We start from the raw sequence: 17,194 nt of genomic DNA on the forward strand, positions 1-17,194 counted from the left end.
AAATACATCTGTGGACACATGCATGAAAAGGCTCTTCTGCATGCAGATCTGCTTCCTAAAATAAACCCTTCTCTGCTCTGCTGCACTTTCTACTGCACATCCTAAGTCTGCAGCAACCTTGCCCAACAAACTAGTGTATGTATATAGAGCGGCACAAGGGATGTGTTGCTTGAAGGGAAGAGTATTTGAAAAAGGGAGAAGAAATGTAATGGCTATGACTTTTTTATTGAGGCCTTTAAGAAAAACTTTAAAGCTTATATTATATAGTCTAAAGGTAAAGGAGTCAGTGACAGAGTGGCAAAGGCTGTGGCAGACTGCTGTATTCCAACAACACTGCCAGGGCATGAACACATGATAGTGGCATGTCAATTTAGGAGGAGATTGCTAAAGCATAACATTACACATTTTTTAAAAGAATATCCTAAAAACCACTCTAATTTGATCCCTAGTGTGAGAAGAGGGCTTCACACCCCACCACATAACTGAGGCTTAAAATGTCAGTTTATAGGAAAAAAGGTGTGCCTAATATTGCAGTGAAGAAATTAGGAAAAAATGTTTTCACGTGGATTTACTCACTTGGGATGATGGTAAGTAGCTTAGCACTTTGCAACATCACTATTTCTGAAGCATGTCAAGAGAGGAAGACTGCTGATACACCATTTTTAAAACAATTAATTTAGTAGCCTTAATCTATATTAGGAATGCAGAAGCTGGAACAGCCCTTCATGAATAACTGGAACTAAGAAAGAGGTAAAAAAATACATAATTTAACTTAAGAATAAGATATTTCTTCAGTGAGCACTCTAATAATATGTTTTCCGCTTTTACATTGAAAAAAAAAAGAATGGACTGTGGAATTTATAAGTACTGACCCAAGTTTCACCGGAATATTCTAGCTTTACCAGTTGTACATGTCACAGTACACACAATACACTGAAATTAACAACTGGAAGATTAAACATTCTTAAAACAGAAGGGACTAGGAAAGGAGCCAGGGAGCCAGTTTAACCAGGTAGCTGGAGATTTCTTCTGCATGGGATTTCCTGTACTATCACTTCAAGAAAATTGTCAGCACAGGGGGATTATCAAGAGGAATGAGATCTACGTTAACATAAGTTTGCCTAAAGATCAAAAAAAGCTAATGTAGAGAAGGCCAAAGAACAATTTAAAATTGAGAAAGCTTAAAATCTGGCTTACATTTTATCTATCAAACTACGCTATATGCTATTGAGATACAAGAAAGGATTTTGATTGCTTGAACCCTTAATTTCTGTGCTTTATGATGTATACTGTGTCACAGATCTGTCACACATTCAGAAATGAAAGAACTGTTGGGGTACACTTCATTCCGTCTGACACTTGATGAGAATCCCATGGCTACCCCAAGTGGAAATGTGATGGGCTTTTTCAAAGGTAATTTGTAGTCAGGACTAACACTTTTCAGCCTTGCCTAGAATGACTCATACAGGGTTGTCTAGATTAACAGTCATTTTTTAGTTTTACTGATTTGCAGTTGCAGATTCAAACCAATGAAGAAAATATTTCCCTCCTTTGGTAATGCAAATAGGAGACATTTCTGGTTTAGAAGAAAATTTTGCAAATGCTCTCTCATAAATATTTCATTTTAACATTCTATTCATGCTGAATGTGTCTCATTTGAGAGAAGCCACTGCCAGTTGTAAGCTTCCCAGTGGAGTCAGAGCAAGCTGGAGCCTTCTCCCATATGACCTCTACCACTGTAGCAGTTCTGTACTCTCTGTATACAGATACCTTTTAATGGAACTATGTTGTTGGAAAACTCTGCATACCATTTCCTGTAAAATCCTATTTTCTGAAAAATCTACACAAAATGAGGGTGTGCTGATCATGTCAGATAATTGTGGGACCCACCTATCCGTTCTCCACCTATCTGAGGGGTCAGATCCTCCTACCTGTGTGGTAGATACACAAGCCTCTATCAAGACAGCAAACTTTAACAACTGAAAGTGCATGAGGTATGTTTAAGTCTTTTCCTACACACATAATTTGAGCAATCCTTCAAAACACAGATTTCAGGGGACACAATTTTCCCTAAAGAGCTGTAGTTGGTTTTCCATTTTCAACCTGGATTTAAAATTCTCAGGATGGAGAACACTTACATAGCCTACAGCTCTATTAAATTTTATTGCTATCTTCAGTGAAGCCATCTGTATTATGAATGTAAATAAAATGAAAATTTACCACCTCCAGTCCTGAAGTTTAGTGTCTGTGTGGTATTTCACACACTTACTGTTTGTGCCCCAAATGTCACACCCATTTTAAATATCAGGCACAGCATGTAGTTGTAATCTGTGCAATAAAATCTGGCTTTAGTAAAAGAAAAAGGCATGAAAAGGTGAAATATTGTGATTTTCCACTTTAAACAAGAATGTTCCTCCTCCAAATTTTGTTACTTAGGTTTTATAATAGCACTCATATTCATACTTTAAATGATTTATAAAGACAGAAAAATATTTTAAATATATCTGTATGCTATTTCAAACAGACTAACCCCCCTGATTCATTGGGAGAATTTTCAGTCTCTAGATTCTAGGCTGCTCTTCAAGTAGTTTCCAATTGTTTATTGTATTCTTTCACTTCCTAACTTGAAGGCTGTACTAAGGGAACTGCAAACAAGTGTACTAAGTCATGTCATCTGATGGGCCAGAACTTTTTGAAGCTTCTTTCATGTCAAGGAATTACAATTTAACTGACATGAAGAAGACAATAATTTTAGAACTGAAGCAATTTTACATTAGGAAGATGAACACAAGAATTAACAGAACGAATGGTCTTTTCATTGTATGAGGAAAACAACAGTTTACAACAGAGCCTACCTAAGAGGGGAAGTGTTTTACTTTGATATAAGACAATAAAGATTCTTGTTTTATATACTGTATGCAAAACACAAAGACAAATGTTCAAACAAATGCAGAGCAGGCAAGAGAAGTTATCAGCTGATTCATATTTATACCATGAAGTGCTACTACATTAAAACATGGAAAACATTTTAGCACCTTACTCATATTGGAAAGTCTCTCTACAAATGAGAATTATAAAATCGGTCTTACATTCAATGAGCTATTTGTGAAATGAAACATAAATTAACTGCAATAAAGACAACAGAATCTAGAGCCACACATCTACTGAAGTACTTCATTGTTTAATATATGAAAGCAGCCTACTGTGCAATCCAAGAAGGTAACACTATGTTTGTGACTGTAACTTTACAAAATTAAAAGTGTTTATTATTTTTTCATGTTAGAATGTGTCTGTCAATTATGCTGGTATGTTCTACTGGATCACACAGAGAAGGAACAATGAGAAAGCACACATACCGTCCTGCAATCAAGTGTAGTTTTACTAAAGAGAGCATGACCACACACCTATTTCATATTAAGTTTTATTTTTAAAAACATTAGACTGTTATGAAAGATTGTCAGGGGAGTTTCATCATTATTCCTGAAAATGAATTTACTGGTTCAATCTCATTATAAGTTCTTCACTCATAAATTTTCAAAAAAATCCCCACAAGGATTGGTACTGATTGAAAACTATAAGGAAAAGCAAATAGTTCTTCAAATTATACCCACAAAAACTTTCTTAGTATTTCTCGTATCTCCAATGTCACCTTGGAAAAAGCCATTAAGGGATGGCATCTAGCAACTCAGTACTGTATCAGACAAGTAACAAAACTTAGCCAAGTGTAGGGAATTTGCCTTGCATTGCATCTGCACTTCATTTAATTATATAAGAAAACACACTTACATACTCAGAAATCCATACAATGACCAGTAGCACCATTATACATTAACATCCGTCATACGAAGAACGGCTAAGAGACCTGGTGCTGTTTAGTCTTGAGAAGAGAAGACTAAAGAGGGGACATTATTAATGTCTACAAATAACTGAAGGGTGAATGTCAAGAATGGGCCAGTCTCTTTTCAGTGGTGCCCTATACCACCCTGAGGGTGAAACGGCACCAAGTTGCAACACAGGAAGTTCCACCTCAACGTGATGTAAAACTTCTTTACTGTGAAGGTGATGGAGCACTGGAACAGGCTGCCCAGAGAGGTTGTGGAGTCTCCTTCTCTGGAGACTTCCAAGACCCGTCTGGACGTGTTCCTGTGTGATCTTCCCTAGGTGTTCCTGCTGCAGCAGGTGGGTTGGACTCAATGATCTTCAGAGGTCCCTTCCAACCCCTATGATTCTATGACTCTTTGATTCTATACATTTGTTGTATACACCTCTAAACTCTCATTCACTAGAGAGAATAAGACAGCTGGAGTGTATAATACATTAAAGGAAGCAATAAAATAACTATATTTTAATTAATAAATCCTACATTTAGTTTATTATACTTCACAGAATGAGTGATTGTTAGGAATGGAGGTTAGTGAGACCACACATCTGAGCTCTGCAAACTTGTTTCATTGTTTGGACTGGATACTTTATTGTACTTTCCTTCTAACATGGCAAATTAAATAGAAAATAATAAGAAATGAATCATACATCTTCCCCCTTATGCACATATTTCTTTTAGCTGATAGCTTTTGTTGTAACAATAAAAGCTACCAAGTCCAAATTTTAAGAGCAATCTCTGCATATCTTTTCAGAATACAGCCATGTGTGCCACACAATGAGTTGCTATGATTTCAGATTTTCCTTCTAATTATCAGTTTAGAAAGTACTTTCAGCTCAGACACAAAGAATAACTAAATCCCAGCATATCATTCTATGCAAAACACTATTATAAAGCAGGAAAAAATGATTATTCAAGGTCAGTGAGTGAATCACTGGTTGAGATGGAAATTGTGTCTTGCATTTCTAGTTCTTCTTTTGAAGGGATTAATACAAATATCCAAGGATTTCCAACCAAATACTTCTACTGCTTTTATACACAAGCATCCATGACAGCTGTTAAAATGTCCTGGTGATTTGTGTTCTAACTTTACAAACAAAAAAAAACCAAATAAAACCCCCTCAAAACCAGGAATAGGCACATCCCTAAATACTAGCAAAAGTAAGTTATTAGTTGTAGTTTGAAGTCAGCCCATATTTGGCTTTTATTTAGAGAGTGATTAATCTTCCAAATATAATGATTTACACTGAAATGCAGTAGGACACTACTTACAAAGCTGTTTATTTTTCAAGCACACACACACATATATTCATGCTTTTGTACATCTGTAAGTATGCAAAAGCCAAACCAGAAGTTTGATTAAAATAAAGAAAATTAAAAATCAAAACCGCCACAACTAATAATCCAATCCAATCTGAACAACTCAATTTATTCAGTGATTCTCATGTCAAGCCCATAATTCTGGCTGAACCACAGATCAAATTTCATCAATAGAAAGCCATCCCACTCTTAGCTAAGATATTGAAAGGCATAATGAGCCTCACTGGGAAAAAAACATGTGGTTTTGTTCCAGCCCAAATCTATTCAGATTCAGATTTGAACCATGAGATTTGTTTGCCTTTGCCTGATGAACATGAAACCAGAAAATATTCACAGTGAGGATTTCTACATGTATCTCATATCATTTAGCTACCTCTGTTTCTGGTTGATAGTGCTAGAATTACAGTAATATAAGGAAAATATTAATAAAACCTTTAATTCTTTATCTCTTATGCTATATACTTCTGTACTTTTGACACCAATGACTCACAAGGTGCAAAATATTATACTTTCTGTTCTTTTCAAAGAAATCTTAAATTGAGAAAGCTTTAAGTGCCTTAAGTTTCAATACTATTACTTTTTTATGCATACTTTACACACATACAAAAAATACTTTCACTTCCATATTTAAATGTTCCTCTTTGTGTTGTATTTTACACAGCAAAATCTTTCATATATCACTTACTTTTTTGTCTTCATTATATTTATGGAAAATTTCTTGTGCTCTCTCTTCGCCACCATCCGTAAACAACATAATAATCTTATTGCAGTTAGCTCTAGAGACACTGTGCTGTAGAAGATACAAAGAGAAGTAAAGTATTATTATCATTATTATTATTATTATTATTATTATTATTATTATTATTATTATTTATTTATTTATTAATTATTATTGTTATTTCAGGCTATAACCAACAACAATGTTGAAAGGCTGAGAGAGCTGGGTCTCTTTAGTTTGGAGAAAAGGAGACTGAGGGGTGACCTCATCAATGTTTACAAATACGTAAAGGGTGAGTGTCAAGAAGATGGAGTTAAGCATTTTTCAGTGATGACCAGTGATAGGACAAGGAGTAATGGATACAAATTGGAGCATAGGAGGTTTAAGGTGAATATCAGAAAAATTTTTTTTACTGTGAGAGTGACAGAGCACTGGAACAGGCTGCCCAGAGAGGTTGTGGAGTCTCCTTCGCTGGAGACATTCAAAACCCGCCTGGACGCCTTCCTGTGTGATGTACTCTAGGTGACCCTGCTCTGGCAGGGGGGTTGGACTAGATGATCTTTCGAGGTCCCTTCCAACCCCTATGATTCTATGATTCTATGATTATATTTGCTGGCTTTCAAATCACCATGCTCACTACTCTAACACCACACAATGGCAAAACTTCCAAAGATTTTAGGATTTCATTCAATACCCCTATCTGAGTGAAAAATAAAATTAAATAAAACAAACAAAAAAAAAATACAACCCAAACAAAATATTTTTTCTGTTCTGTGAGAGTTAAATATGACTCATCTCAGATCTGGCCCAACACAGAGGAATGGTGACCTCTTTAGCTCATACCCATCTCATCAACCCAGCAGTGTTCCTCTACATACTATTTCCATGAGACTTGTACAGTGAGGGCCTCTAAATAATTTTACTCTTGTCTTTTCATCCTTATTTTTTTTTTCTTATCCTTACTGTCCTTGTGGAAATTTGGAAACACAGACACTCTAATGAATTACTGAATATTCTTTCCATTTTTTAATTATTTTTTTTCTGCTGGACTCCTGCCCACAGAATCCATCAAGCTCAATGGCCACTTCAATGAAAACCCTGATAACTTAGGCAGAAAACTCTACTATATAAACTTAGAAATATTTTTGCACTTGCTATTTTTCTGAAATGTCCTTACAATAAACTCCATTGCCCACTACTTTAATTCTTTGCTTTTTTTTTTTTTAATTATTATTTTTAATAGACTGAATGTTCATTTCAACATTGCAATGAACCATTAGAAAAGTATTTTAGAATCCAGTTTACATAATGTATTGCAGCCAAGATCTCCTTCTCTCCATCACCTAATCTAATTCTATTGCAACTCAAAGGTGAAGAACTGAACATGTTCCATTAGGTCTGGAGAGCAAACTTGGAATAAAGAGAATTGAGAAGAAGCCCCTCAGACTCCTAACTCAGCAGTCAAACTAACTAGTAAAGTCACTGAGAAAAACATAGTGTGCTTTGCAAAGGAATGAAAATAATGTTTCACAGTCAGAACAAAGGAGAATTTAATAGGAATTTTGGCTCATTACAGAAGGAGCTAAAAGCTTCTACTTTGGCATTCAACTTCTTTCCTTATTGTCTAAAAGTTAAGAATCTAGTCTAGGCAAATTGCTCATGTATTTTACAGCCACCATTCTTTCTTCTCTGTGTTGCATACAAATGGTCCTGGTCGGACACATCTTGGTACTTTTGAGTAGTTGGATGTGACAGAGAAAAACCCTTAGGCAGCTGGGAAAATGCATTCGAATTCCCTTTCCACAAGCCTGAATTTTGATGTAAGAAAGGAAAAGAAATAGGAGGCTCATCGTTTAGAAATTACCTAGTTTTCCCTTGTTTTAGTTTTTGTGACTAGATAGTGACTAACTTTTCTTCTGCAATAGACACAGACATCAAAGCCTGCCCTCAAATATCAGCCAAAAATCCTCAATATTTCAGATCCATGGTGCTACAATTCAATCAAGAGAACTAAAATACAAAAACTTTATTTGCAATCCCTATATTAACAGATGAGTAATTATTCTTCTGAAATTATTTGAATTGTTAGTTCAATGTTCAGTGAACAACTATGCATTTAGCAATTTGAAAAATACAAGTCCCAAGATTTTCTTACATTAATAATACAAAAAACCCACTTGAAATTGATACTTTCTCTCCAATCTCATCAGTACACTGTGTTTCACTTGGAATGAAATTATTTATGACCATTTTTTGCTTGTGAAATATAACCTACCCCATAGTGCTTTGGGCTGCAATCTTCTGGATATTAAAAAAGTAAAAAAAGTAGAGTTTGAGACTTCATAAATAAACTCACCTAAATTTACACTGACTTAATATATCAGCCAAAAATAAAATCAGATGAAAACTGAAGAGATTATCAGAAAGAGGACTAAAACCTGCTCATAGCATAAAACTTTCCTATTGGTTTTGAGATGAGCACAGTTATAGGCAATATGAACTTAACTAGGCTTTTTTTTAAGTGATTAAATCAGGGGGGTTTTAGGGCTTACATAGTATATGCTTATACAGTATCTAAAAAACACAGTGTTTTCTCTTGATATCCTAGTACTTACAGAAAGGTATTTATTTATATTACACTGTTTAGACACTAAAGTCATGTGGTGGAAAAAAAATCCAAGATTTCAGCCTCCAAACAATATTGGAAATCTGAAGATAGATAAGCTCAAATCATGTGGTATTTTCCCACCATAAAAACTTTGCATCTTGATGAACAAACTTAGCACCTCAGTTTCTTGCAAGGGATAAAGAGGAAGGCAGAATTGGCTTCAAGACACTTTTTGTGTTTTACCTCCCATTTGCACAAAGATGGAAAGAACGGCTCAGGGTTAGTAAATGTGTGATTTTGCAAAGCTGATGCAGTTATTTCATCATTTTCTGAACCGTTTATCTCAGCAGTCCAATGGATATCTCTGTCCTCTCATCACAGACCATGGCTGAAGAAGAATGTGTTGCCTGTACAGCAGCTTTCCCAGGACAAAAACTGAATCTAGGTATGCATTTTTAGCTCTGGCACCAGATAAAGGCTTTTCTTTCAGACACTTTTTACACTACACTAAAATGACTTTTGTTTTATTCAAGTTTTACTCTTTAAGTGGCAGATCAGGATTATACCTAACAACATGACATGTTAGGAATGCATTTTTCATTGAGTTTCATGTCACTGAGAGAGGAAAAGATAAACCAACCCAAAAATCAAATATTAAAATCTCTTCTAGAGATGATTTCAATATTTTTATTTTTACAAATTGTAGGTATTACAGAAAGGGGGGGGGGAAGGGAGAGAGAAGCTCCTAACTTTCTGGACCTGAAGTATTACTGCTTTCAAAGAAATAATAAGTTCCTATAAAAATAAATCATGTGAAAATACTGCATTAATATTATGGAATCTAGATTACTGATAATCACTTGAATTAGTATGTTGAAAAAACCTCAGTGTGTCTATTTCCATCTAGCAACACATCAGACAGTAAGTTTTTCATGGTACAAGTGAAATATTAATTTGTATTCAGAAAAATTGTTTGAAATAACTTTAATCCAGAAACCGTGCACACAATTTTTTTATGAAAATTTGAGCTGTTAAAGAAATACTCCACGGACTTTACAGCAAGTGGGCTGTTTGAATTTATAATTATACAACTGGAAACTATCCCCAAGCATTTACTTTTTTAAAAATTTCTTTAAGCCTGTATTATATCATCCTATTATATTGTCACCAGAGTTTAGAGCTAACTCCATCACCAGCCCTTTACTCTTCCTGCCAGATGGATTTGCCAAAATCTGCAGAGGATGAATGTATTTCTGTAACCTGGTGTAATCTCTTCCCTTGACATACACATCTACGTGTCCAGCCAAAATTTATAGGCTTGCAATGATTATGTGAGGCTAATCACACTTATGTCTCCAGTTATGAGAGAGACATTCGCACCATAAGACTGATCTCAATTTATTTTTTAAGCAATTTTTTTTAGTCCTACAAACAAGTCCACTTTGAGGATGCCCCTGTGTTCAGGTCTTCTAAATACTGCCTGTCCACAATGTACAAACCTGGTGCTGCACCAAATGTAGTACATAATGTTAACCAGATACAAACACTGTGAGGAACAAGCTTGTTTGGTAAACTGTGTGTCTTCCTGGTTCCCTCTGTACGAAACGGATGAAGAAAAAGGGAAAATTCCTTTTAGCCTGGTCTGAAGAAGTCCAACAGCTTTTAAAATCGTCTTTGCAGTTTTATATAACCATCAGCAGAGGGCACCCAGTCATTTCCCCACCAAACCCCTCAGCTCATCTACACAGTGAGCTGTTGAGACAATATCCTTGAAAAAATTGTCTCTTCTTTTCCTCCATAAAAATTTTAAAAGGTCAGAAAATTTTGAACGAGCTCTAGCTCTAAGCTGCCTATACAAAGGCAGGAAAGTGCCTTGAAGTCGAGACTCTGACAGATTAGGGGGTAAAGAAAAAAAAAAAAAATATGTACACCGAGAGACATCACTGATATATTAACAAATAATAATAAAAATAATACATTTCATATTAGTTAAACTATACCCTTAAATTTTCTAAATTGGTATAGCTTTATTTCCACTGTGAAGATCCAACATGCAGTCTTCACAAAGGTGAAATATAGAAATAGTTTTCATAAAACAACCACACAAACTTTTTTAAAAAATTACTAATAAACCCCAACATCTGCAGTAAATGGGAAACAGTACTACTCAGAAAGTTAGTGCCTGGGTGGAAATTAGAAAGTGCAATGTAATTAAAACATGGAAACAATGTATTTAATTTTTTACAAAGTTATTCTTTTTACACATGCGAAAGGAATTAGAATATTCTCAGGTGCCTAATATGCCTCTATTAACTAAGGCATTTGCTCCCCTCTGTCCTGCTACAGCCATGGTTGACTACATATACCTTGTAATAAATATAAAATTGTACATTAACTAAACATTCCTAAGAGATACCATGGTAAAATTAAAATAATGACACTGTACCATAAGCCGTTTTAAAATCACCTGCAAATCAACCACTACCACAGCTATGTGACAACTGAGGATCACATGTTCAATGAAAAACTAGATGAATGTATGAAGTAAAAACAGTATGGCATGTTGAAGACCAAACTAAAATTCCAAAATTTTAGCAAACTGTTGGGGGATTTGCAAAGAAAAAAGCATATTGTTGGGATAAATCTAGTTGCTAAATAAAGGTTTGCACTTCTACAACTTCATTACCCAAGGGAGAAGCATGCAGTGGCCACCTAAACATTGTTCTCCTTCTTCATTTCAAAGCTGAGAGATGACTTTCATACTTACATTCAGCAACTGTTCAAAAGCATAGCTAAAGCCTTTTTTGTAGTCTGTAATTCCTTTAGCAGAGATTTTATAGACAGCTTCTTTCAGCTTCTTCTTGTTTCTCACATTAGCTTGGACAAGATGATTAAAGCAACTGACGTTCTGAGCATTATTGTTAAACTGTAAAATAAACAGAAATAGTATTAAAGACAGTTAATTCTTTTTTCTAGGTACTCTAGTACTACAGGCTAATGTTTTCTTGATCCAGGAGATAAAGCATGTCACATCTGGATTTTCAATTCCACTACATGGAGACTCTCCATCAGTGTCTGGAGATTTCAAAACTGGGCAATAAATATGCTTTAAAAATGGTATTTGCTGCTTTATTCTTTGTTGCAATCCAAAAAACTCTACTATAGAAGAAAATTTCCCACAAATTTTGTTTCAAGATCATGTCACGAAGTCAGACTGAGAAATGTTAAGTTAGGGAAATAAAAAACATATGAAAATACTTATCTGGCTTATTTTAATAATTGAAAAATATCGGTTGCATTATCAGGTGACTTCCAGATTGTACACATTCACCTACTAAACTTACAGACTGTAATCAATTAACACATATACCTTACAGAAAACAAAATACACTCTTGGGACAAAGGAAGTACATGAGAGTATAGCTGAAAATAGGGCAATATTGCTAATAATTATACAAATTTTAGTATTGAGAACAGACATACTTGTGCTCTCTTACCCACATACCCGTTAAGATTACTCCCTGAAACATTCATTTATATGAGATTCAGATATTATTTTAAAACATACATAGACAATTTATGTGCAAAATGTCTGCACAAGTAGAAACCAGCTTATGATCTCTTTCAAATTTGTCTTTGTATAAATATGCATAGATACATGTATAAGTACAAACATATATACACCAGTAGAGAGGGATGCAGAAATATGTCTCACATTTTAGCTATTTCTGCATCTATCCAGAGTCAAAGATGAGAGACCTCTTAAAAACTGCTGCAGCTTGTATGCTTCTAACTGTAGACTTGAACAAAAGTGCAAATTACTGTGCAAAATTCGTGTTTAACTCTATTTGAATGAAAGTCTCCCTTTAACTATGACACAGTGACTTTTATTTAAGATACTGTTGTCTAGTATGACTAAAACTCTTGTTTTGGCCAATTTTTAGATTGTTTTATCTATCCAGATTTCTTACGTGACCTTTTTTTCTCACTGGCAAATAAGATGTCCAAAAATCTCTGTAAAACTCCATCTCAGTAAAGACATTAAAATCCAGACCTCCAAACTTACATTTCAACTGAAAAGAGATTAATGATTATGTCTCTTCCTGATTTAGGATCTTCAGTGAAAATAAACAAAAATGTAATTTTATGCTGTCAGCCTGGTGCAAAGCCTTAAAATTACTTGAAAATTTGGCTCAGGTCTCAATACTGCTAATTATTGCACTAGTGCTGTATAGAAGATGAGATGAATACGGGATCAGATTTCAGTAACTGTTCAGACAACTTACGTATCTAAAATAAACCACTAAGTACCATGCACAAAGTACAAAGAGACAACTGCTATCAGCAGCACACTACAACTTGCACTGTAATTGTAGGATACTTACAATGAATGGAACTTAAAAGATAAAGAGATTGATAGTATCAAACCATTTCTAATAATGCATAATAATTCAAGTTAATAGGATGTTTAGGAGGTACACAGACTTTTCCATGTCCTGGAATTAGATACATACAGATGCATCCCAATGCATGCTCTTAGGACTAACCAAAATATGAACTACCAGCAATTTTTATCAAACATCCACTTTAATCAGACTTCTGTTATCAAATTAGTAGGAGCAAATGAGTAACAGCAAATACAGTACAGCTTATGAGAGAGATGACCAACAGAGAGAGGCATCATACTCAGCAGAAGGCTTAGCCTAATTTGTTCCAGATCCTTCTTGAAAATCGACAGAGAGATGCAACTGTGGATGTTTGGGCTTTAAGTGAGCAAATCCAGGCACTATAATGACAGCATTTGCTATGCTGAATTCTTACTTTCAGTTCCACATGTAATTTCTTACTCACACAAAAAAGATACGTCAAACCCATGACCTAGAGAGCTTAAAACATGAATTTGTCTATGCCATCCTCTCATATCACGTTGCCCTTCAAGCCACTTCTGCAGATATATAGCACCTAAACAAGACCACTATTTTGATTTTGTGAATTAAGTAGTTCACCACTAATTTAATATCTTGAAGTCTTAATATTGTCTTTACTTTTCTAGGGAGCTTATTTTTACTAATTTCTTATGAATTAATATTGTCTTTTGGTCAGATACTGATGTTTTATTAGTTGCTGTTTTCCTGAGGGCTGTATTAGCTAAAAAATTGTATTGATTCTTGCTGGGCAGAATATACTCTATTACATGAGAATGCTCATATAAGAATCTTCATATATATTTCTAATTATTAAGGACAGTTAATATTCTGTCCCAGCTTTATAGCTCTCATCCCCAGGTGGTTAAAATCTGTGGGAGCAAGTCATTCTCAAATGACTTTATGCAAAGTTTTCAGTCTCCCTTTCTACCAATCTGCAGTTCCTAATGTGTCACAAGGAGACAACTGTTTCCAAAACATGCATGGGCATGAACAAGTGATTTAACATTTAAAATAACCCAACAGTATATTGGACCAAGTGTTATACATAAGAGTCAGTTGAATATAATAATATAACAAAGGTTTCTAAATCTGTTTTTGTAACATTCTATTTATCAGGGCTTTAATTTTCTTAATACCACAACTATATATATAGTATCATATATCTAAATTATTGACAGTAACAAAAGTATGAAAACAGGATGAGATAATGAAGATTAAAAACATAAACCAGTTCTCCATGTATCACAATACAAACTTCATCTCTGAAATAAATGAACACATGGAATTGGATTACAGATAACCAGATTTTCAGCTTGAATATTCCTTAAATGTATGCCATATTTCCCAGAAAGGAGTATTTTGGTAGGACCAACCCTCCTCTATGATTAAAATGTAAGACTTCCAGCTGAACCCTAATATTTCCACTCTGTTATTTTAAAGCCATTATCTTTCATAAAAGTTATTTCCCCCGAATCAAACAAATTTGGGTCATTTGGTACACTTATCTGAAATATAATAGTAATAGCGGCATTACAATTTTTAACACATTAAGATACCAAAAGCCAAAATATCTGCAATAAGCTTTTATTGATTACTGGTCACTTAACCTGTCTCCTGTGTACCATAAAAATGCTTATTTAAGTTTGGATGATTACTTGAAAACCGGTTACCAATATATTCAATCATTTAGTATTTAACTGGAAGAAAGAATATTCAGGATTTCAAAAACCAGCTGCCACTTCAGAAAGTCCATGTTCTTACAAAATTAAATCCTATCAAAATCATAGAATCATAGAATCATAGAATCCTAGGGGTTGGAAGGGACCTCGAAAGATCATCTAGTCCAACCCCCCTGCCAGAGCAGGGTCACCTAGAGCACATCACACAGGAAGGCATCCAGGCGGGTTTTGAATGTCTCCAGCGAAGGAGACTCCACAACCTCTCTGGGCAGCCTGTTCCAGTGCTCTGTCACTCTTACAGTAAAAAAATTTTTCCTGATATTCATCTTAAACCTCCTATGCTCCAACTTGTATCCATTACCCCTTGTCCTATCACTGGTCTTCACTGAAAAAAGCTTAACTCCATCGTCTTGACACTCACCCTTTACATATTTGTAAACATTGATGAGGTCACCCCTCAGTCTCCTTTTCTCCAAACTAAAGAGACCCAGCTCCCTCAGCCTTTCCTCATAAGGGAGATGTTCCACTCCCTTAATCATCCTTGTGGCTCTGCGCTGGACTCTTTCAAGCACTTCCCTGTCCTTCTTGAATTGAGGGGCCCAGAACTGGACACAATATTCCAGATGTGGCCTCACCAATGCAGAATAGAGGGGGAGGAGAACCTCTCTTGACCTACTAACCACACCCTTTCTAATACACCCCAGGATGCCATTGGCCTTCTTAGCCACAAGGGCACACTGCTGGCTCATGGTCATCCTCCTGTCTACCATGACCCCCAGGTCCCTTTCACCTACACTGCTCTCCAGCAGGTCAGCCCCCAACCTGTACTGGTGCATGGCGTTTTTCTTCCCCAAATGCAAAACTCTACACTTGCTCTTGTTAAACTTCATCAGGTTTTTCCCCGCCCAAGTCTCCAGCCTGTCTAAGTCTCTCTGAATGGCAGCACAGCCTTCTGGTGTGTCAGCCACTCCTCCCAGCTTGGTGTCATCAGCAAACTTGCTGAGGGTACATTCTGTGCCCTCATCCAGGTCGTTGATGAAGATATTGAACAACACCGGTCCCAGTACCGACCCCTGAGGGACTCCACTAGTCACAGGCCTCCAACTAGATTTTGCCCCATTGACTACAACTCTCTGACTTCTTCCTTTCAACCAGTTCTTGATCCACCTCACTGCCTGATCATCAAACCCATACTTGATCAACTTATCTACAAGGATGCTGTGGGAGACGGTGTCAAATGCTTTACTGAAATCAAGATAGACCACATCTACCGCTCTACCATCATCTATCCACCTAGTAATTTCCTCATAGAAGGCTATGAGGTTAGTCAAACATGACTTACCCTTGGTAAAACCATGTTGACTGCTCTTGATGACCCCCATCTCCTTGATATGTCTAGAGATAGTGCCAAGGACAAGTTGTTCCATTACCTTTCCAGGGATGGAGGTGAGGCTGACCGGTCTATAGTTACCCGGGTCCTCCTTCTTGCCCTTCTTGTAGACTGGAGTGACATTTGCTATCCTCCAGTCCTCAGGCACCTCTCCTGTTACCCATGACTTACCGAAGATGATGGAGAGTGGACTAGCAATGACCTCCGCCAGCTCCCTCAGCACCCTTGGATGCATTTCATCCGGACCCATCGATTTATGGATGTCCAGATTATGCAACTGATCCCTAACCCAATCCTCATCTACTATGTCCTCACCTATCTTGACTACTTCTGGGGTTATATGAATCTGGGGCTCATGGGAAAAGCCTGCAGGAGTAAAGACAGAGGCAAAGAAGGCATTCAGCACCTCTGCCTTCTTCATATCCTCTGTCACCAGGGCACCCACCTCATTCAGCAGTGGGCCTATACTGCCTCTGGTATTAGCTTTGTTGGCTATGTATTTGAAAAAGCCCTTTCTACTGTCCTTAACCCGACTTGCAAGGTTAAGTTCCAAGGAGGCCTTAGCTTTCCTAGTTGCCTCCCTACATTCCCTGACAACATTCCTATATTCCTCCCAAGTGACCAGTCCCTCCTTCCATGATCTATAGATTTTCCTCTTCCACTTGAGTTTCCCCAGCAGTTCCTTTTTTAACCACGCTGGTCTCCTAGCTCCCTTACTAGATTTTCTACCCATTGGGACACACTGATGCTGTGCTTGCAAGAAGTGGTCCTTGAATATTGTCCAGCTATCTTGAGCCCCTTTACCTTCTAGCACTCTGTCCCATGGGACTTCCCTTAACAATTGGTTGAGGAGGCCGAAGTTTGCTCTGTAGAAGTCCAGGGTTCTGGTCCTGCTGGAAATTCTGTTCCTCCCACACAGGATCCTGAACTCCACCATCTCATGGTCGCTGCAGCCAAGGTTGCCATTGACCACCACTGCTTCAATAAGGCCCTCCTTGTTGGTGAGCACAAGATCCAGCAGCGCTCCTCTTCTAGTCGGCTCATCCACCATTTGCATTAAGAAGTTGTCATCAATGCATTGGAGGAACCTCCTAGACTGTGAAAGGCTGGCTGTATAAGTCTTCCAGCAGATATCGGGATAGTTAAAATCTCCCATGAGGACCAAGGACTGC

The 17,194-nt window shown here is 36.6% G+C and overlaps 1 protein-coding gene across 2 annotated transcripts in view; it reads right to left on the reverse strand.

Moving 5' to 3' along the window:
• CACNA2D1 (calcium voltage-gated channel auxiliary subunit alpha2delta 1) overlaps positions 1–17,194 on the reverse strand; it is a 394,502-nt gene that overhangs the window by 67,512 nt on the left and 309,796 nt on the right. For both annotated transcript variants that reach the window (XM_051621668.1, XM_051620850.1), the window contains exons 11-12: positions 11,294–11,452; positions 5,886–5,990 (exon numbers count right to left, since the gene is read on the reverse strand). In XM_051621668.1, the coding sequence (XP_051477628.1) occupies positions 5,886–5,990; positions 11,294–11,452 (264 nt within the window). The remainder of the gene's footprint in view (positions 1–5,885; positions 5,991–11,293; positions 11,453–17,194) is intronic.

This window comes from Apus apus, chromosome 1 (assembly GCF_020740795.1).
Source record: "Apus apus isolate bApuApu2 chromosome 1, bApuApu2.pri.cur, whole genome shotgun sequence".
NCBI classification, from domain to species: Eukaryota; Metazoa; Chordata; class Aves; order Apodiformes; family Apodidae; genus Apus; species Apus apus.